This window comes from Salmo salar, chromosome ssa01 (genome assembly GCF_905237065.1).
Source record: "Salmo salar chromosome ssa01, Ssal_v3.1, whole genome shotgun sequence".
Lineage (NCBI taxonomy): Eukaryota > Metazoa > Chordata > Actinopteri > Salmoniformes > Salmonidae > Salmo > Salmo salar.
In genome coordinates, this window is record NC_059442.1 from 115,277,745 (window position 1) to 115,301,175 (window position 23,431).

General features: G+C 46.6%; 1 protein-coding gene across 1 annotated transcript in view; it reads left to right on the forward strand.

The window, feature by feature from the left end:
* Window positions 1-23,431, forward strand: part of LOC123724405 (vegetative cell wall protein gp1-like) — a 144,000-nt gene that overhangs the window by 25,112 nt on the left and 95,457 nt on the right. Inside the window, exons 2-3 of the mRNA XM_045687701.1 lie at window positions 5,171-5,292; window positions 14,419-14,492. Of these exons, the coding sequence (XP_045543657.1) occupies window positions 5,262-5,292; window positions 14,419-14,492 (105 nt within the window). The 5' untranslated portion in view covers window positions 5,171-5,261. The remainder of the gene's footprint in view (window positions 1-5,170; window positions 5,293-14,418; window positions 14,493-23,431) is intronic.

Sequence of the window (23,431 nt, forward strand, 5' to 3'; positions counted from 1 at the left end):
GGTTAGTTAACAAGGCTGGTTCAGCTGGGGAGTACAGGTCAGGACATAGTGTTGGGGTGAGTAAACAAGGCTGGTTCAGTACAGGTCAGGACATAGTGTTGGGGTTAGTTAACAAGGCTGGTTCAGCTGGGGAGTACAGGTCAGGACATAGTGTTGGGGTGAGTAAACAAGGCTGGTTCAGTACAGGTCAGGACATAGTGTTGGGGTGAGTAAACAAGGCTGGTTCAGTACAGGTCAGGACATAGTGTTGGGGTGAGTAAACAAGGCTGGTTCAGTACAGGTCAGGACATAGTGTTGGGGTGAGTAAACAAGACTGGTTCAGTACAGGTCAGGACATAGTGTTGGGGTTAGTTAACAAGGCTGGTTCAGTACAGGTCAGGACATAGTGTTGGGGTGAGTAAACAAGGCTGGTTCAGTACAGGTCAGGACATAGTGTTGGGGTGAGTAAACAAGACTGGTTCAGTACAGGTCAGGACATAGTGTTGGGGTGAGTAAACAAGACTGGTTCAGTACAGGTCAGGACATAGTGTTGGGGTGAGTAAACAAGGCTGGTTCAGTACAGGTCAGGACATAGTGTTGGGGTGAGTTAACAAGGCTGGTTCAGCTGGGGAGTACAGGTCAGGACATAGTGTTGGGGTGAGTAAACAAGGCTGGTTCAGTACAGGTCAGGACATAGTGTTGGGGTGAGTAAACAAGGCTGGTTCAGTACAGGTCAGGACATAGTGTTGGGGTGAGTAAACAAGGCTGGTTCAGTACAGGTCAGGACATAGTGTTGGGGTTAGTTAACAAGGCTGGTTCAGTACAGGTCTGGACATAGTGTTGGGGTGAGTAAACAAGGCTGGTTCAGCTGGGGAGTACAGGTCAGGACATAGTGTTGGGGTTAGTTAACAAGGCTGGCTAACAGTGAAGGAATCCAGTGCCTTCCCTGTAGCTCAGTTGGTAGAGCATGGTGTTGGCAATGCCAGGGTTGTGGGTTTGATTCCCATGGGGGGCCAGCACAGAAAAAAAAATGTATGAAATGTATGCATTCACTACTGTAAGTTGCTCTGGATAAGAGTGTCTGCTAAAATGACTAAAATGTTTAAAAAAAGGACAGAGGAACTGCAGGGTTAGTTAACAAGGCTGGCTAACAGTGAAGGACAGAGGAACTTCAGGGGTTAGGTAACAAGGCTGGCTAACAGTAAAGGACAGAGGAATTTCAGGGGTTAGGTAACAAGGCTGGCTAACAGTAAAGGACAGAGGAATTTCAGGGGTTAGGTAACAAGGCTGGCTAACAGTAAAGGACAGAGGAATTTCAGGGGTTAGTTAACAAGGCTGGCTAACAGTAAAGGACAGAGGAATTTCAGGGGTTTGGTAACAAGGCTGGCTGACTCAGAATATTTTGGTTGAGTCATGAGAAGAGAAAGAAATAGATTAAAAAAAATACACATATTTGCAGACTGTTGAACGCTCTCACAGTTTTATTGTGCAACGTTTCCACTCAAATGTCTCGGTCAGGCTTTGTTAACACTGTGTAGGTCACACACACACACACACACACACACACACACACACACACACACACACACACACACACACACACACACACACACACACACACACACACACACACACACACACACACACACACATATATTCCTCTACTCTGTTCATACAATCAGAAAAGGTTTAGTCTGCCATGGGTTGTGTTTGAAATGTGATGCAGAAGTAGACTGAGATAACAAGGACAAGGTGGACGGACGGTCAATATCCCTTCAGTTCCCCCTCTGAAACACACCTCCTCTAAGCCCCCCCCCCACACACACACACACACTTCCTCTAAGCCCCCCCCACACACACACACACTTCCTCTAAGGCCACACACAAACACAGCCGACCGACTGACCGACTGCATAATGACCAAAAACAAATCAGTCAGTCACACAAACACACAGAGGGAACCCAGCGGTCTGGAAATGGTCAGTCTTGGAGAGAAAGTCTTAGCCGGAAGAACAAAACACACAGAGGGAATCCAGCCGTCTGGAAATGGTCAGTCTTGGAGAGAGAGTCTTACCCGGAAGAACAAAACACACAGAGGGAATTCAGCCGTCTGGAAATGGTCAGTCTTGGAGAGAGAGTCTTAGCCGGAAGAACAAAACACACAGAGGGAATGCAGCGGTCTGGAAATGATCAGTCTTTGAGAGAGAGTCTTAGCCGGAAGAACAAAACACACAGAGGGAATCCAGTGGTCTGGAAATGGTCAGTCTTGGAGAGAGAGTCTTAGCCGGAAGAACAAAACACACAGAGGGAATCCAGTGGTCTGGAAATGGTCAGTCTTGAAGAGAGAGTCTTAGCCAGAAGAACAAAACACACAGAGGGAATCCAGCGGTCTGGAAATGATCTTTGAGAGAGAGTCTTAGCCGGATGAACAAACACACAGAGGGAATCCAGCGGTCTGGAAATGATCTTTGAGAGAGAGTCTTAGCCAGAAGAACAAAACACACAGAGGGAATCCAGTGGTCTGGAAATGGTCTTTGAGAGAGAGTCTTAGCCGGAAGAACAAACACACAGAAGGAATCCAGCGGTCTGGAAATGGTCTTTGAGAGAGAGTCTTAGCCGAAAGAACAAAACACACAGAGGGAACCCAGCCATCTGGAAATGGTCTTTGAGAGAGAGTCTTAGCCAGAAGAACAAACAAACATTTGATTCACAGTGTTTTTTACTGAGACAAATGGAGCCAATAAACTGTTCTGTGTTTAGACAAGCCACTGGATCTCCAGAATGACTTCCATCATATCACTCCTGGTCTGCCTCCCAAATGCCACCCCATTCCCTATATAGTGCACTACTTTGGACCAGGACCTATAGGGTGCCATTTTAGACACAGCCCTGGGTTTCGATTTCCCCACTAGTCTGATTACTGTAGTAGAGATGTTAGCATGGTCTTTAACTACCCTGCTATTGGATTAATAGAGATCCTGTTAGCATGGTCTTTAACTACCCTACTATTGGATTAGTAGAGATCCTGTTAGCATGGTCTTTAACTACCCTGCTATTGGATTAGTAGAGATCCTGTTAGCATGGTCTTTAACTACCCTGCTATTGGATTAGTAGAGATCCTGTTAGCATGGTCTTTAACTACCCTGCTATTGGATTAATAGAGATCCTGTTAGCATGGTCTTTAACTACCCTGCTATTGGATTAGTAGAGATCCTGTTAGCATGGTCTTTAACTACCCTGCTATTGGATTAGTAGAGATCCTGTTAGCATGGTCTTTAACTACCCTGCTATTGGATTAATAGAGATCCTGTTAGCATGGTCTTTAACTACCCTGCTATTGGATTAGTAGAGATCCTGTTAGCATGGTCTTTAACTACCCTGCTATTGGATTAGTAGAGATCCTGTTAGCATGATCTTTAACTACCCTGCTATTGGATTAGTAGAGATCCTGTTAGCATGGTCTTTAACTACCCTGCTATTGGATTAATAGAGATCCTGTTAGCATGGTCTTTAACTACCCTGCTATTGGATTAGTAGAGATCCTGTTAGCATGGTCTTTAACTACCCTGCTATTGGATTAGTAGAGATCCTGTTAGCATGGTCTTTAACTACCCTGCTATTGGATTAGTAGAGATCCTGTTAGCATGGTCTTTAAGTTCCCTGCTATTGGATTAGTAGAGATCCTGTTAGCATGGTCTTTAAATACCCTACTATTGGATTCTGGAGCCTGTGTGTGTGTGTGTGTGTGTGTGTGTGTGTGTGTGTGTGTGTGTGTGTGTGTGTGTGTGTGTGTGTGTGTGTGTGTGTGTGTGTGTGTGTGTGAGTTCATGATCAAATTTTAGAGGGAGATTGCTGTCTCAGTCACAGTCCTAAGTGGCAAAACACTCAGTATAGCTGCCCTTCTGTTTCACCTCACCCTCCTCGAGCTCCTCAGGCGATACACAGTGCCTGGCCGGTATTGAATTTTGGGGAAAATGTGGCCCACCCATAATCGACTGAAGCTCCAGAGCTCTTAGGACAGGGCCCATTAGGTCCCACTTAACTCAGACAGACAGAACAGAACACTCTTCAGAGACTGAAAGTAGATAAGCAGACCACACAGAAGGAGAATAACCAAATCTTTGAAAGCCCCAACTTCTCTATGATGTTATCACAGCGATCACTAGCAATCCAAGCTTAGAGGGCCTAAACCTATGGCCCAAACCCCAAGAGACACAAGGAACCAATCCAAGCTTAGAGGGCCTAAACCTATGGCCCAAACCCCAAGAGACCAATCCAAGCTTAGAGGGCCTAAACCTATGGCCTAAATCCCAAGAGATACAAGGACCAATCCAAGCTTGGAATATTCAGGCTCAGAATGCTCAGAAATGAACATCAGCTTGTGTTGAGGGGATGGTTCTGGTTTCCAGGGAGACTGATGTTTCTGCTCATCCCATGATGTCTAAATGCTACTAGTGATTAGTGATGTGTGTGTGTGTGTGTGTGTGTGTGTGTGTGTGTGTGTGTGTGTGTGTGTGTGTGTGTGTGTGTGTGTGTGTGTGTGTGTGTGTGTGTGTGTGTGCGTGTGTGTGTGTGTGTGTGTTGTGTGTGATGTGTGTGTGTGCCAGGGTCTTTGTGTTAACTGACAGTCTATATAAAAGCACAAAAACAGATGTCTTGAAAGAACTCTGAGGTTTTTATGTCTGCCATTTTATTATTTCATTATCTTGTCAGCTGCAACACAAGGTGCTATTTCCACGGTCTATCTGTCAGATAGGACTCCAGTAATTACATGTAATTGTGACATCCTGTATTGCAGGGTTAGTGTCGTGTCAAACCCTGTCCTACCACTTACTATTAAACTGTTACAATGGTATCCCCCCAGGTCTTTATAATGGGGATGGGATGACAGATCTGCTTTACAAGGGTCTGCAGGAAAACAGCTCAGTAAAGAACGAGGCTACCAACTACGTTAAACCAATATCAGTTCGCCAGACTGATACACTCACTTTAAATGTGAATTGATGAGTATGTCAACTGTCATCCAAGTGGATGTGTTTCCTCATTGAAGTGAGCACTATCTTGTTGTTTCTATAGGTTAGTTTCTTTGTTTACTGAGCTGAATCTCTACAGACACTCAATGTGATTGGGTGAGTACGTCAACAAAGTCTCATTACTTCTTCTAATGTGTTTTTACTTCTCTCATCCACAGGGAAGCCTTTCACTGCAACCAATCAGCAGAGGGCTACTGCCAAGCTGAAACGCTACGGCACAACTGTACCTCTCCTATTGGTCGGAGAAGAATGGAGACCAGTCGCTCTGCTCCAATCACAGGTCAATATCAACCAGGGCGGGTCTACATAAGATGCCTATTGGCTATGAAATTGCAGTCTGGAATCAAAGTGAAGAAACAATAGTGAAACAGAGGCGATAGTCAGTTTGGGTTCCAGGCTAACCAAATTTTCAATTGTTTAAGCACAATTTTGAAAACAGGGCCCGGTTTGTCAAAACACTACACACAATTAGCACAACCCTACACCAAAGTAGCACAACACTTCAGATCATTTGCAAAATGGAACACTTTTGTCAAAACTATACACGACTTCATAAAAACAATATTTTGTTACCATACGAAACACACACATTTCATATGACTTCAATCTTTTTGAACCAGTTACACACTGCTGTTGCTAACCTAAAACACTTTTAGCAAGTCTAATTGTCAGTGATTAGAGTACTGTAAATGAAGTACACAGAGAAAGTGCAACTAAACAAACATTACACAAGACCAATGCTGCAGACTGAGGAAAATATCATTTATTTCTCTCCATATACCCAAATCAGTCAACATATCAACATGGAGAATCACAACAAAACATGTCCCAGTTTTCATGCTACTACAGTAGTGTGCATAACACTGTTAACTCAGCAAACAGACAAACGTAAAATACTGTATCCAGTACAGGTTACAATTACAGTAAATAACAACAACAACAAACATAAAAAATAATCTGAAAAAAACAGACAATATTGTACAGAAAATACTACAGTAAACATACTATACATTATCTCTTCACCAGAGAATTTCATCAACATCACAAGCAATATCCTCATTAGCAAGACAACGCGGGAAGAACCGTCTTGAATGTGGAATCCATCCTTGCACAGCTGCGGCGTGGACTTGGTCACATGCGTCCTCCATGGCCTGAATGAGGGGTACCTGAGCCTGGGGCTGGAGATCGTAAACCTTCCACCGCCATGCAGAGAAAAACTCTTCCATGGGGTTTAGAAATGGAGAGTATGGTGGAAGGTTTAGTACTGTCAACTGTGGATGGTGTTGAAACCAGTTCTAGACCAAAGCAGAGCGGTGGAATGACACATTGTCCCAGATGACAGTGTATTGCATCTGGTGCATTTCATTACCTGCTGTGACGATGTGGTGCAATCGGTCCAAAAATGCGTGAATGTGAGGTGTGTTGTAAGGGCCCATTTTGGCATGACGGAGGAGAACCCCATGCTGTGAAATGGCAGCGCAAAGGGTGATGTTACCCCCACGTTGCCCTGGGACATTGATTATAGCCCTGTGGCCAATGATATTTCTGCCTCTCCTTCTTGCTTTTGTGAGGTTGAACCCTGCCTCATCAATATATATGAATTCATGCAGGATTTTCTCAGCATCCATCTGCAAAACTCCCTGAAATACAATGAAAGACAATATTGTGTAGTTCAGGATAGGTCTAGTATACAGTCAATGTAAAAAAGTAATGTGTGCAGTATGCAACATCACAGTGCTAAAGTGAACAATACAAACCTCCACATACTCATGCCGCAGCCGTTTGACCCTCTCTGAATTCCGCTCAAAAGGCACTCGATAAAGTTGTTTCATTTGAACCTGATGTCTTTTCAGGATGCGTGCCAGTGTTGACTGAGAGACCTGATGGACATTATTGAAAATGGCATGGTCACCGATAATGTTGGCTTGTAGTTCTGAGCCTGATAGCATTACTGGCCAAAACCATGTTTATTATCTCTCTCTCTCTTGTTCTTGCGTGAATATGGGCCCCCTTCCTCCTTGTCGTTACCGACCCTCAATCCTATGTAGAGAATAATACATGTAACTTAATGTACAACGTCACAGGAAGGGGTATCACAAGTGCTGATATGGTGCATACAATAAGCGGCTGATTACTGTAACTGTAGACAGATCTTCTACCTGTTTTCCTGTCGAAAAGTCCTTATGACAGATGCCACTGTATATCTGCTAAGATTTGGCTGAACTCTCAGTCCAGCCTCCCTCAGCGTCAATCCGTGGTTCACAACATGGTCCACTAGTGTTGCACGAATGTCATTTGATAAGTTTGGTCCTCTTCTTCTTTGTGCACGTTCTCCTCCTGCTTCAGGTCTTCCTCGACCTCTGGCTCGGCCTCTGCCTCTTCCTCTACCTCCTTCTCCTCCTCTGTGTACTCCTCCTCTCACCCTCACTCTTCTTCTGACTCCTTCCATTTTGGTTGAAGGCAGGTGAACCTACCTGCTGCATTTTTTAGTGCTTAAACCTGATTGGTGTGTCTACAATTTAGCAATCATGTGTTTGTGCACCTGATGGCTGTGTTTAACAGATTGGCTCATAGGTGTGGTAATTTGACAGTCAGTGCTTTGGAATTGCAAGGAAGGGACATCATGATATACTTCTGTGTCTGATGTATACAAGTGTGTTTAGTGTTTTGCAAATCACTGTGTGTAATGTTTTGCAAATAGTGTGAAGCTGACAATGTGCTTACAGTTGTGCAAATCTAGCCTTGTGTTTTGCTCCTTGAGTGTAAGGTTTTGCTAATTGTGGGAAAAGTTACATTTTAGTGTGTAAGCAATCGTAAAAAACTGTAAGTGTAATAGAAGTGTCACGTCCTGACCAGTAAAGAGGTTATTTGTTATTGTAGTTTGGTCAGGACGTGGCAGGGGGTGTTTGTTTAATGTGTTTCGGGGTTTGTTGGGCAATGTTCGATGTTAGTCTATTTCTATGTCTGTGTCTAGTTTATCTATTTCTATGCTTAGTTTATTGGTTTGAGCTTCAATTGGAGGCAGCTGTTTCTCGTTGCCTCTAATTGAAGGTCCTATTTAGTAGGGGTGTTTTTTCATGGGTTTTTGTGGGTAGTTGTTCCTTGTGTAGTTGTGTGCCTTACAGGACTGTTTCTCGTCGTTGTTTCTTTGTATTAAGTGTTTTGTTTCGTTTTCTTCTCATTAAATAAAGAAGATGAGCATACACATTCCCGCTGCGCCTTGGTCCCATCTTTACGACGAGCGTGACAGAACTACCCTCCACCAACGGACCAAGCAGCGGCGGAAGGAGCAGCAGAGGTATCTGGAATCATGGACATGGGAGGAGATTTTGGACGGGGCAGGACCATGGCACCAGGCTGGGGAATACCGACGCCCTAAGGAGGAGCTGGAGGCAGCCAAGGCGGAGCGGCGCCGTTACGAGGCATTATACGCGCCGATTGGCAAACCCGAGAGGCACCCCCAAGAAATGTTTGGGGGGGGGGCGGCACACGGGGAGTGTGGCTAGGCCAGGCAATAGACCTGAGCCAACTCCCCATGCTTATTATGGGGAGCAGAGGATCAGAAGAGCGGAAGTGCGCACGATCTTGCCCATGCGCACGCACAGTCCGGTGCGATCGATTCCAGCCCCTCGCAAGTGCCGTGCTAGACTGGGCATACAGCCAGGTAGGAGTATGCCTGCGCAGTACATCTGGCCACCAGTACATCTCCTAGGCCCAGGCTACCCTACGCCTGCTCTACGCACGGCAGCCATCAGGCCTCTGCACAGCCCAGTTCGCCCTGTGCCAGCACTCCGCAGGGCTACTATTACCACCCAGCCAGGACGGGTTGTGCAGGCTGTGCGCTCCAGATCTCCAGTGCTTGTTCATGACCCGGTGTATCCAGTTCCTGCTCCTCGCACTAGCCCTGAGGTGCGTGTCTCTAGTCTGGTGCCTCCAAAGCCAGCACCACGCACCAGGCCTCCAGTGCGTCAGCCCAGTCCAGTATGTCCTGTTCCTGCTCCTCGCACTAGCCTTGAGGTGCCTGTCTCCAGTCTGGTACCTCCAGTACCAGCCCCACGCACTAGGCCTTCAGTGCGTCAGCCCAGTCCAGTTCGTCCTGCTCCTGCTCCTCGCACTGGCCTTGAGTTGCGTGTTACCAGTCTGATGCCTCCAAAGCCAGCCCAACGCACTAGGCCTGTAGTGTGCCTGTCCAGTCCAGAGCTTCCGGAGACAGTTCCCCGTCCAGAGCTTCCGGCGACAGTTCCCCGTCCAGAGTTTCCGGCGACAGTTCCCGTCCAGAGGTTCCGGAGACAGTTCCCCGTCCAGAGGTTCCGGCGACAGTTCCCCGTCCAGAGGTTCCGGCGACAGTTCCCCGTCCAGAGGTTCCGGCGACAGTTCCCCGTCCAGAGGTTCCGGCGACAGTTCCCCGTCCAGAGGTTCCGGCGACAGTTCCCCGTCCAGAGGTTCCGGCGACAGTTCCCCGTCCAGAGGTTCCGGCGACAGTTCCCCGTCCAGAGGTTCCGGCGACAGTTCCCCGTCCAGAGATTCCGGCGACAGTTCCCCGTCCAGAGGTTCCGGCGACGTCCTACAGTCCGGAACCTGCAAAGACGGCCCACAGTCCGGAGCCGGCAGAGACGGCCCACAGTCCGGAGCCGGCAGAGACGGCCCACAGTCCGGAGCCTGCAGAGACGGCCCACAGTCCGGAGCCTGCAGAGACGGCCCACAGTCCGGAGCCTGCAGAGACGGCCCACAGTCCGGAGCCTGCAGAGACGGCCCACAGTCCGGAGCCTGCAGAGACGGCCCACAGTCCGGAGCCTGCAGAGACGGCCCACAGTCCGGAGCCTGCAGAGAAGGCCCACAGTCCGGAGCCTGCGCAGCCAGAGTCGCCCTACAGTCCGGGGCCTGCGCAGCCAGAGTCGCCCTACAGTCCGTAGCCTGCGCAGCCAGAGTCGCCCTACAGTCCGTAGCCTGCGCAGCCAGAGTCGCCCTACAGTCCGTAGCCTGCGCAGCCAGAGTCGCCCTACAGTCCGTAGCCTGCGCAGCCAGAGTCGCCCTACAGTCCGTAGCCTGCGCAGCCAGAGTCGCCCTACAGTCCGTAGCCTGCGCAGCCAGAGTCGCCCTACAGTCCGTAGCCTGCGCAGCCAGAGTCGCCCTACAGTCCGGAGCCTGCGCAGCCAGAGTCGCCCTCCAGTCCGGAGCCTGCGCAGCCAGAGTCGCCCTCCAGTCCAAGGTCTCCAGCGACGCGCATCAGCCCGAGGTCTCCAGTGACGCGCATTAGCCCTGAGCCTTCAGCGGGGGTGGACAGGTTAGGTTGGGGACTAAGGCCAGAGCCTGAGCCACCTCCATAGTCGGAGGATGGGGGAGGGGGGTGTAGCACAAGAACCGTCGGTGATGGTGGCCACCCTCCCTTCCCTCCCTTTAGTTTGGGATTATTTTTGTTTTGGGGTTTATTTTTGTGTTTATTTATTTAATTTTTTTGATTGAGGTGCATCCGTGGTCTGCACCTTTGGGGGGGGTACTGTCACGTCCTGACCAGTAAAGAGGTTATTTGTTACTGTAGTTTGGTCAGGACGTGGCAGGGGGTGTTTGTTTAATGTGTTTCGGGGGTTTGTTGGGCAATGTTCAATGTTAGTCTATTTCTGTGTCTAGTTTATCTATTTCTATGCTTAGTTTATTGGTTTGAGCTTCAATTGGAGGCAGCTGTTTCTCGTTGCCTCTAATTGAAGGTCCTATTTAGTAGGGGTGTTTTTTCATGGGTTTTTGAGGGTAGTAGTTCCTTGTGTAGTTGTGTGCCTTACAGGACTGTTTCTCATCGTTGTTTCTTTGTATTAAGTGTTTTGTTTCGTTTTCTTCTCATTAAATAAAGAAGATGAGCATACACATTCCCGCTGTGCCTTGGTCCCATCTTTACGACGAGCGTTACAAGAAGGCCATTTTCGCCACCCAGGTCACATCACGCCATTGTTATCAATGTTCTCAAGACCCTCTCACCCATACTGACTCCTTAAGATTGAGTGATGACCAGTCATATTTAACGGAGGCTAGTGAATGTTTCATCTAAATGACACTTTAGTGGCTTGGAAATATGATGACATTGCTACAGAAGGAAAATAATGAGTAGGAAACCACTTAATTTTTCATTATGATGTCGTCAAATGCACTTTAGACAGAATGTAAATTAACCAGTAAAGTTTGTCAAGAATACCTGCTAAGGTAATCTAGCTAAATTACTGCTCTCCCCTCAGTCTTAGCTAGCTAGCTAACGTTAGCATAATCTCCCCTAGATATAGAGTCTACTACTCTATATAGTATATATCTGTGGTATAGAGTCTACTACTCTATATAGTATATATCTGTGGTGTATAGTCTACTACTCTATATAGTATATAGCTGTGGTATAGAGTCTACTACTCTATATAGTATATAGCTGTGGTGTATAGTCTACTACTCTATATAGTATATATCTGTGGTATATAGTCTACTACTCTATATATTATATATCTGTGGTATATAGTCTACTACTCTATATAGTATATATCTGTGGTGTATAGTCTACTACTCTATATAGTATATATCTGTGGTATAGAGTCTACTACTCTATATAGTATATATCTGTGGTGTATAGTCTACTACTCTATATAGTATATAGCTGTGGTATATAGTCTACTACTCTATATACTATATAGCTGTGGTATAGAGTCTACTACTCTATATAGTATATATCTGTGGTGTATAGTCTACTACTCTATATAGTATATAGCTGTGGTATATAGTCTACTACTCTATATAGTATATAGCTGTGGGTAAAGGGATGGATGACTTGGCCTACAGGGCATTGCTCTTTCCCTTGACCTCCTGAGTCATTGACCTAAACGGGACCTCACATTGAGTGTGTGTGTGTGTGTGTGTGTGTGTGTGTGTGTGTGTGTGTGTGTGTGTGTGTGTGTGTGTGTGTGTGTGTGTGTGTGTGTGTGTGTGTGTGTGTGTGTGTGTGTGTGTGTGTGTGTGTGTGTGTGTGTGTGTGTGTGTGTGTGTGCGATACAGAGAGATAGAATGAGAGAATGTATGCGAGTGAGAGAGAGAGCTGTAGGGAGAGAGAGAGAGAGAGAGAGGTAGGGAGGGAGAGAGAGAGAGGTAGGGAGGATAGAGAGAGAGAGAGAAAGAGAGAGAGGTATGAAGGGAGAGAGAGAGGGGTAGGGAGGGAGGGAGAGAGAGAGAGTTAGGGAGGAAGAGGGAGAGAGGTATGGAGGATAGAGAGAGATAGAGAGGTAGGGAGGGAGAGAGAGAGTTATGGCTGATAGAGAGAGAGAGGTAGGGAGGAAGGGAGAGAGAGGTAGGGAGGGAGAGGGAGAGAAAGAGAGAGAGATCGAGAAAGGTAGGGAGGAAGAGAGAGAAAGAGAGAGAGAGAAAGAGAGAGAGAGATCGAGAAAGGTAGGGAGGAAGAGAGTGAAAGAGAGAGAGAGAAAGTGAGAGAACGAGATAGAAAAAAGAGGGAGAGAGAGAGAAGATGGAGAGAGAGAGGGGGGTGAGGTATGATTCAGGGCCATTTCTCATTACAGTAAAGCAGACACATGGCACCTCACAGAGCTGAGGTGCTGAGACACACACACACACACACACACACACACACACACATACACACACACACACACACACACACACACACACACACACACAGAAAGACAGAGCTATAACTCTGAGGTGCTGAGGGTCGGGGCTGAGATTCAGGATTAATGTCAAACGGTATTAAAACATAAAGCTAATCCCCAATGCAGCGCCTCTGAGATACATCAGGGGCTGAAAAGGCTTTCAAACAAATTCATTATTTGAGAAGAAGTGCATCCTTTATTGGCTCCTTAAACCCAGTCGCTTCTGGAAGCAGAATAGCGCTGGGTAGCTTCTGGAATCACAATAGCGCTGGGTAGCTTCTGGAAGCAGAATAGTGCTGGGTAGCTTCTGGAAGCAGAATAGCGCTGGGTAGCTTCTGGAAGCAGAATAGAGTTGGGTAGTTTCTGGAAGCAGAATAGTGCTGGGTAGCTTCTCGAAGCAGAATAGCGCTGGGTAGCTTCTCGAAGCAGAATAGAGTTGGGTAGCTTCTGGAAGCAGAATAGCGCTGGGTAGCTTCTGGAAGCACAAAAGCTTAGAATAATGTTAAATAAATGTTTAGAATAATATTAAATAAATGTCCGAGGCCTCTCATGACAAGACAGTCAAGGAGCCTGTTGCTGTCCATGTCTTCCTTTAACACCAGCCGGGTGTCTCTTCCTTTAACACCAGCCGGGTGTCTTAAAGCCTTTAACACCAGCCGGGTGTCTTAAAGCCTTTAACACCAGCCGGGTGTCTCTTTCTTTAACATCAGCCGGGTGTCTCTTCCTTTAACACCAGCCGGGTGTCTCTTCCTATAAAACCAGCCGGGTGTCTTAAAGCCTTTAACACCAGCCGGATGTCTCTTCCTTTAACACCAGCCGGGTGTCTCTTCCTTTAACACCAGCCGGGTGTCTCTTCCTTTAACACCAGCCGGGTGTCTCTTCCTTTAACACCAGCCGGGTGTCTCTTCCTTTAACACCAGCCGGGTGTCTCTTCCTTTAACACCAGCCGGATGTCTCTTCCTATAACACCAGCCGGGTGTCTTAAAGCCTTTAACACCAGCCGGGTGTCTCTTCCTTTAACACCAGCCGGGTGTCTCTTCCTATAACACCAGCCGGGTGTCTTAAAGCCTTTAACACCAGCCGGATGTCTCTTCCTTTAACACCAGCCGGGTGTCTCTTCCTTTAACACCAGCTGGGTGTCTCTTCCTTTAACACCAGCCGGGTGTCTCTTCCTTTAACACCAGCCGGGTGTCTCTTCCTTTAACACCAGCCGGGTGTCTCTTCCTTTAACACCAGCCGGGTGTCTCTTCCTTTAACACCAGCCGGGTGTCTCTTCCTTTAACACCAGCCGGGTGTCTTAAAGCCTTTAACACCAGCCGGATGTCTCTTCCTTTAACACCAGCCGGGTGTCTCTTCCTTTAACACCAGCAGGGTGTCTCTTCCTTTAACACCAGCCGGGTGTCTCTTCCTTTAACACCAGCCGGGTGTCTCTTCCTTTAACACCAGCCGGGTGTCTCTTCCTTTAACACCAGCCGGGTGTCTCTTCCTTTAACACCAGCCGGGTGTCTGTGCGTCCACTTGACGTCTCTGGGTCTCCTCTCTAAAAGCTCATCTGATAATAATATTAGACTTTTTAATATGTGTTTATCTCACCACTTATTGCCTTATTGTGTTATTGTTATATTGTTATGTTGACTTTGTTGATATGTTGCGAGGTAGTTCCAAGTAACCAATCTCATTCCTGGTTTACACCTCGCCGAATCCTGCGTACGTGACCGATGAACTTTGATTGGATGTAATTGGCATCATGTAATAGCCCTCTTCCGTTGTGATTTCAGGGCCATCCTGCATCTCTGAAGGTACTGATAGAAACAGAGGAGGAACAGCTGCTCCTAACTCTGGAGAAAAACCAGTAAGTCCCTAACCTCCTCTGGCGACACACACACACACACACACACACACACACACACACACACACACACACACACACACACACACACACACACACACACACACACACACACACACACACACACACACACACACACACACACACACACACACACACACACACACGTACACACACACACACACATACTCTGGCTTTGACAACAACATGTTAGCGTTTTTTCTAAGAGAGACAAATTGGTGACACTTGTGGTACCTCTGCCTCCGCCTACGGCTAGGGCTTCACTGGGGTTGTGGCCAAAGCTGTGTGACTTGGAAACAGACATGGAGAGAAAGTCTGGTTTTGTCTCAAATAGCACCCTATTGCCTAGGGGAGAGTGGGGTATGTTGATTGCCTAGGGTAAAGTGGGGTATGTTGATTGCCTAGGGGATAGTGGGGTATGTTGATTGCCTAGGGGAGAGTGGGGTATGTTGATTGCCTAGGGGAGAGTGGGGTATGTTGATTGCCTAGGGGAAAGTGGGGTATGTTGATTGCCTAGGGGAAAGTGGGGTATGTTGATTGCCTAGGGGAGAGTGGGGTATGTTGATTGCCTAGGGGAGAGTGGGGTATGTTGATTGCCTAGGGGAGAGTGGGGTATATGAATTGCCTAGGGGAGAATGGGGTATGTTGATTGCCTAGGGGAAAGTGGGGTATGTTGATTGCCTAGGGGAGAGTGGGGTATGTTGATTGCCTAGGGGAGAGTGGGGTACGTTCAGCATCAAGGGAAATATAGTATTCGTTCTAACAAAGATATCTACATACACTATACAGTAAATATAACATAGTATGTGGACACCCCTTCAAATGAGTGGATTAAGATATTTCAGCAACAGCCATTGCTGACAGGTGTATAAAATCGAGCTCACAGCCACGCAATCTCCATAGACAAACACCGGCAGAAGAATGGCCTCACTGAAAAGTTTCTGCTACTGTTTGATACCGTATGGTACTGTATAATATGATACTGTATGGGACTGTATGGTATGGTAATGTATGGTACTGTATGGTACTGTATAATATGATACTGTATGGGACTGTATGGTATGGTAATGTATGGTACTGTATGGTACTGTATAATATGATACTGTATGGTAATGTATGGTACTGTATGGTACTGTATAATATGATACTGTATGGTAATGTATGGTACTGTATAATATGATACTGTATGGGACTGTATGGTATGGTAATGTATGGTACTGTATGGTACTGTATAATATGATACTGTATGGGACTGTATGGTATGGTAATGTATGGTACTGTATGGTACTGCATGGTATGGTACTGTATGGTACTGTATGGTATTATATGGTATGGTACGTATGGTACTGTATGGTATGGAACTGTATGGTACTGTATGGTACTGTATGGTATGGAACTGTATGGTACTGTATGGTATGGTACTGTATGGTATGTTAATGTATGGAACTGTATGGTACGGTATGGTACTGTATGGAACTGTATGGTATGGTACTGTATGGTACTGTATGGAACTGTATGGAACTGTATGGTACTGTATGGTATGGAATTGTATGGTACTGTATGGTATGGTACTGTATGGTACTGTATGGTATGGAACTGTATGGAACTGTATGGTACTGTATGGTACTGTATGGAACTGTATGGTATGGAACTGTATGGTACTGTATGGTATGATACTTTATAGTACTGTTTGGGGCTGTATGGTACTGTATGGTAGTGTATGGTATGGTACTGTATGATACTGTATGGTACTGTATGGTACTGTATGGTATGGTACTGTATGATACTGTATGGTACTGTATGGTACTGTATGGACTGTATGGTATGATACAGTATGGTGCTGTATGATACTGCATTTTACTGTATGGTACTGTATGGTATGGTAATGTATGGTACTCTATGGTATGGTAATGTATGGTATGGTACTGTATGATACTGTATGGTACTGTATTGTATGACACTGTGCTGTATGGTATTGTATGGTACTGTATGGTATGGTACTGTATGGAATGATACTGCATGATACTGTATGGTACTGTATGGTACTGTATAGTGCTGTATGGTACTGTATGATACTGTATGGTACTGTATGATAGTGTATGGTACTGTATGGTACTGTATGATACTGTATGGTACTGTATGGTACTGTATGGTACTGTATAGTGCTGTATGGTACTGTATGATACTGTATGGTACTGTATGATAGTGTATGATACTGTATGGTACTGTATGATACTGTATGGTACTGTATGAGAGTGTATGGTACTGTATGGTATGATACTGTATTGTATGGTACTGTATGGTACTGTATGGTATGGTACTGTATGGTACTGTATAGTATGGTACTGTGTGGTACTGTATGGTATGGTACTGTATGGTACTGTATAGTATGGTACTGTATGGTACTGTATGGTATGGTACTGTATGGTATGGTACTGTATGGTACTGTATGGTATGGTACTGTATGGTACTGTATGGAGGAGTATTTGACAAATTAAGTAACTGACTGGCCGTCTAAATTATTACACAACTGGTCCATGTGTCTGGACAGACAGGCTTGTAGACTGCCAGTCAGTTACTATCCTCAGTTCTGTTCTGTTCTGCTAGAGAGAAGAATGAGATTTGATTGATGGAACAATATGTTCTCCATCCAGCCATGCTGTCATGCATGAACAGTCACGAACAAGAGGAGCTGTCTGTGTAGGAGAGAGAGGGAGCGAGAGAGGGGGTGAGAGAGAGAGGGTGAGAGGGAGAGGGTGAGAGGGTGAGAGAGAGAGACAGTGTGTGTTGGAGAGAGAGGGTGAGAGGGTGTGAGAGAGAGAGAGAGAGAGGGGAGGTGTGTGAGAGAGAGAGAGGGGGTGTGAGAGAGAGAGATAGAGGGTGTGTGTGTGAGAGAGAGGGTGTGTGAGAGGGAGAGAGAGAGAAGGTGTGTGTGAGAGAGAGAGGGTGTGTGAGAGAGAGAGAGAGAGAGAGAGAGGGTGTGTGTGAGAGAGAGAGAGGGGGGTGTGTGAGAGAGAGAGAGAGGGTGAGAGGGAGAGAGAGAGAGAGGGTGAGAGAAGGTGTGTGAGAGAGAGAGCGGGTGTGTGAGAGAGAGAGAGAAAGAGAGGGTGTGAGAGAGAGGGGTGTGTGTGAGAGAGAGAGAGAGAGGGTGAGAGAAGGAGAGATAAAGAGATGTTGGGAGAGGGCGAAATAGAGAGAGAAATAGAGAAGAGAGAGGGAGACAGGATGATAGAAAGAAAGGATTGCTGTACAGAAGCCATCTCTAAACTCCAATCCGTTTCAGAAACGTTATCTGTAGAATGCACCTGCAGTCGGTGCCTTAGACATACATTTAATACCAGCAGCTGCATCTACCAATTCCTGCTCTTAAAGTATTTGTCTGGAATAGATGAAAAATATTTATTTTTAATCTCTTTCATGTGTTCCTTTCTTCTTCGGCAGTAAGGTTAGGGTTTGGCTGTACTGTTATTAAGATTCCAGAGTACAGCAGTGTTCAGGTTTCTGACAGGGAGTTAGTATGCTGGGAATTTTATTTTAGATGTTATATTAACATAGTGTAGACTAGTTGTTATATCTCTTCTACCTCCATCTCCTCTACCTCCACCCCTCTACCCCTCTACCCCTTTACATCTACCCCATCTACCTACTTTACCTCCTCTACCTCCCCTACCTCTACCCCTCTACATCTACCTCCTCTAACTCCCCTACCTCTACACCTCTACATCTACCTCCTCTACCTCCTCTACCCCATCTACCTCCTTTACCTCTACCTCATCTACCTCCTCTACCTCCTCTACCTCTACCTCATCTACCCCATCTACCTCCTTTACCTCTACCTCATCTACCTCCTCTACCTCTACCTCATCAACCCCATCTACCTCCTCTACCTCTACCCCTCTACCTCTACCTCCTCTACCTCCTCTACCCCTCTACCTCTACCTCCTCTACCTCTACCCCTCTACATCTACCTCCTCTACCTCCTCTACCTCTACCTCCTCTACCTCCTCTACATCTACCCCTCTACATCTACCTCCTCTACCTCTACCTCATCTTCCCCATCTACCTCCTCTACCTCTACCCCTCTACATCTACCTCCTCTACCTCCTTTACCTCTACCTCATCCACCCCATCTACCTCCTCTACCTCTACCCCTCTACCTCTACCCCCTCTACCTCCTCAACCTCTACCCCTCTACATCTACCTCCTCTACCTCCTCTACCTCTACCTCTAGTCCCTCTACCTCGTCTACCTCTACCCCTCTACATCTACCTCCTCTACCTCCTTTACCTCTACCCTCTACATCTACCTCCTCTACCTCCTCTACCTCTACCCCTCTACATCTACCTCCTCTACCTCATCTACCCCCTCTACCTCCTCTACCTCTACCCCTCTACATCTACCTAAATGAACAGTAAACATTACACTCACAGAAGTTCCAAAATAATAAAGACATTACAAATGTCTCTCTCTCTCTCTCTCTCTCTCTCTCTCTCTCTCTCTCTCTCTCTCTCTCTCTCTCTCAATTTCAATTTCAATTTCAATTTGAAGGGCTTTATTGGAATGGGAAACAAATGTTTCCATAGCCAAAGCAAGTGAAATAGATAATGAAAAACAGTGAAATAAACAATAACAAATGAACAGTGTGGTATTTCACCCAGTAGATATGGGAGTTTATCAACATTGGATTTGTTTTCTAATTCTTTGTGGATCTGTGTAATCTGAGGGAAATATGTGTCTCTAATATGGTCATACATTGAGCAGGAGGTTAGGAAGTGCAGCTCAGTTTCTACCTCATTTTGTGGGCAGTGTTGCACATAGCCTGTCTTCTCTTGAGAGTCAGGTCTGCCTACAGCGGCCATTCTCAATAGATATAACAGATATAACAGTGATGGAGTTGCAGCCTGGTCAGATATAACAGTGATGGAGTCGGAGCCTGGTCAGATATAACAGTGATGGAGTCGGAGCCTGGTCAGATATAACAGTGATGGAGTCGGAGCCTGGTCAGATATAACAGTGATGGAGTTGGGGCCTGGTCAGATATAACAGTGATGGAGTCGGAGCCTGGTCAGATATAACAGTGATGGAGTCGGAGCCTGGTCAGATATAACAGTGATGGAGTTGGGGCCTGGTCAGATATAACAGTGATGGAGTCGGAGCCTGGTCAGATATAACAGTGTTGGAGTCGGAGCCTGGTCAGATATAACAGTGATGGAGTTGGGGCCTGGTCAGATATAACAGTGTTGGAGTCGGAGCCTGGTCAGATATAACAGTGATGGAGTCGGAGCCTGGTCAGATATAACAGTGATGGAGTTGCAGCCTGGTCAGATATAACAGTGATGGAGTTGGAGCCTGGTCAGATATAACAGTGATGGAGTTGCAGCCTGGTCAGATATAACAGTGATGGAGTCGGAGCCTGGTCAGATATAACAGTGATGGAGTTGGGGCCTGGTCAGATATAACAGTGATGGAGTTGGAGCCTGGTCAGATATAACAGTGATGGAGTTGGAGCCTGGTCAGATATAACAGTGATGGAGTCGGAGCCTGGTCAGATATAACAGTGATGGAGTTGGAGCCTGGTCAGATATAACAGTGATGGAGTTGGGGCCTGGTCAGATATAACAGTGATGGAGTTGGAGCCTGGTCAGATATAACAGTGATGGAGTTGGAGCCTGGTCAGATATAACAGTGATGGAGTCGGAGCCTGGTCAGATATAACAGTGATGGAGTTGGAGCCTGGTCAGATATAACAGTGATGGAGTTGCAGCCTGGTCAGATATAACAGTGATGGAGTTGGAGCGTAGTCAGATATAACAGTGATGGAGTTGCAGCCTGGTCAGATATAACAGTGATGGAGTTGGAGCGTAGTCAGATATAACAGTGATGGAGTTGCAGCCTGGTCAGATATAACAGTGATGGAGTTGGAGCGTAGTCAGATATAACAGTGATGGAGTTGCAGCCTGGTCAGATATAACAGTGATGGAGTTGGAGCCTGGTCAGATATAACAGTGATGGAGTTGGAGCCTGGTCAGATATAACAGTGATGGAGTTGGAGCCTGGTCAGATATAACAGTGATGGAGTTGGAGCCTGGTCAGATATAACAGTGTTGGAGTCGGAGCCTGGTCAGATATAACAGTGATGGAGTCGGAGCCTGGTCAGATATAACAGTGATGGAGTTGGAGCCTGGTCAGATATAACAGTGATGGAGTTGGAGCCTGGTCAGATATAACAGTGATGGAGTTGGAGCCTGGTCAGATATAACAGTGATGGAGGTCAGCGATAAATCCGCTACACAGTGATTGTTGGATGAACAGCAGATAGCATCTCAACTTGAATCGTGATCTGCTCATTTTATAGGAATTCACAAGACGGATTGAGAGGCGGTAATAAAATGAGGAAATAAAATGCACACACACTCAGTCACTCATTTTTTTTTTTACAATAACTGTTCTCTCAGATAAAGCCAAACATTATGCTTCATTAACGTCTAAGTGGGACGCTGTAAGTTCCAGGAAGGCTGGTAAGAAAGAACAAGCGCTGTTCTCTATTCCCCAGGAAACAACTCTCTACTTCTGCAACTTTACATCAAAATGTCTTGGAAATATTGAGAGAAACAAGGGGGGAAATAGAGGAGAGGGAGGAGCGAAACAAAGGGAGAAAATAGAGGAGAGGAAGGAGAGAAACAAGTGAGAAAATGGAGGAGAGGAAGGAGAGAAACAAGGGAGAAAATAGAGGAGAGTAAGAAGAGAAACAAAGGGAGAAAATAGAGGAGAGGAAGGAGAGAAACAAGGGAGAAAATAGAGGAGAGGAAGGAGAGAAACAAGGGAGAAAATGGAGGAGAGTAAGAAGAGAAACAAAGGGAGAAAATAGAGGAGAGGAAGGAGAGAAACAAGGGAGAAAATAGAGGAGAGGAAGGAGAGAAACAAGGGAGAAAATGGAGGAGAGTAAGAAGAGAAACAAAGGGAGAAAATAGAGGAGAGGAAGGAGAGAAACAAGGGAGAAAATGGAGGAGAGGGAGGAGAGAAACAAGGGAGAAAATGACATCTCATATATCTATTTCCACGTCTTCTCAGACAGATGAGACAAACAGAACATTAGTCACATAAATCACCAGCGTCAGTCTAAAGCAGTGGCCACGTGTACGGTGACTACGTGATCGGTGACCACGTGTACGATGACTACGTGTTCGGGGACTACGTGTACGGGGACTACGTGTTTGGGGACTACGTGTACGGTGACCACGTGTACGGTGACCACGTGTACGGTGACTACGTGATCGGTGACCACGTGTACGGTGACTACGTGTTCGGGGACTACGTGTACGGGGACTACGTGTACGGTGACTACGTGTACGGGGACTACGTGTACGGTGACTACGTGTACGGTGACCACGTGAGCCCAAACTCTGGGTGGTTAGAACCAGCCACCAGTGACCATCCAGCCGTCTCCTAACTACCCACTCTTATCAGCCTACGGGAGAGGGGAGGAGATGAGATTAGAGGAGAGGAGAGAGGGAGGGGAGGGGGGAGCGAGGAGATGGGAGAGGAGAGGCGGGAGGGGAGTTGATAGGAGAGGAGAGGAGAGGAGAGGAGAGGAGAGGAGAGGAGAGGAGAGGAGAGGAGAGGAGAGGAGAGGAGAGGAGAGGAGAGGAGAGGAGAGGAGAGGAGAGGAGAGGAGAGGAGAAGGCATGGGAGAGAAGAGGAGGAGATCAGCCCTCCAACCTGGAAGACAGGGAAACTGGACTGGGTGTAAAGGAGGGATGTTTGGGATGGCTTTTAAGATGAGCTTCTGTGCTCTGCTAGGCCCTGCCTGGCTGTAGGCCACACACACAAACCTTAGCTTGGTCAGTCTCCTCTGGCCTGTACGGAGGGTCAGTGACTGAGGAAGCAAAAGATAGACAGACATTACAGACATGGGGCGGGTAGCAGCGAAGGAAGCTTGAGAGAGAGAGAGAGAGAGAGAGAGAGAGAGAGAGAGAGAGGGAAATAGAGAGAGAGGGGTGAGAAAGAGGGAAATAGAGAAATAGAGAGAGAGAGAGAGAAATAGAGAGAGAGAGAAATAGAGAGAAATAGAGAGAGAGAAATAGAGAGAGAGAAATAGAGAGAGAGAGAGGTGAGAGAGAGAGAGGAGAGAGAGGAGAGAGGTGAGAGAGAGAGAGAGAGAGAAAGAGAGAGGTAGAAACAGAGAGAGAGGAGAAGAGGTAACAGAAGAGAGAGGGCTGGAGGGGTGTGAAGGCAGAGGGAAATAGAGAGAGGAGAAGAGGTAACAGAAGAGAGAGGGGTGGAGGGGGGTGAAGGCAGAGGGAAATAGAGAGAGGAGAAGAGGTAACAGAAGAGAGAGGAGTGGAGGGGTGTGAAAGGCAGAGGGAAATAGAGAGAGGGGAAGAGGTAACAGAAGAGAGAGGGGTGGAGGGGTGTGAAGGCAGAAGAAAACAACATAACTCCTCAGCAGTCATCCCAGGGTTCCTGTAGAGTACTACAGGGGTCAGAGGCAGGTTGGTAATCCACAGAGGAAACAGGAAACTCCACTCAAGTGATCCTATGTGATGTTACGAGAGGAGAGTTGAGAAACACAAAGCTATCCATTTTTCTTCTTCTGAGGCCTGAAAAATATAAGAAAATATTGACTTGATATGACCAGGCCCAGTCATCTAGCTAGTACCTAGTAATGATATAACCAGGCCCAGTCATCTAGCTAGTACCTAGTAATGATATAACCAGGCCCAGTCATCTAGCTAGTACCTAGTAATGATATAACCAGGCCCAGTCATCTAGCTAGTACCTAGTAATGATATAACGAGGCCCAGTCATCTAGCTAGTACCTAGTAATGATATAACGAGGCCCAGTCATCTAGCTAGTACCTAGTAATGATATAACCAGGCCCAGTCATCTAGCTAGTACCTGGTAATGATATAACCAGGCC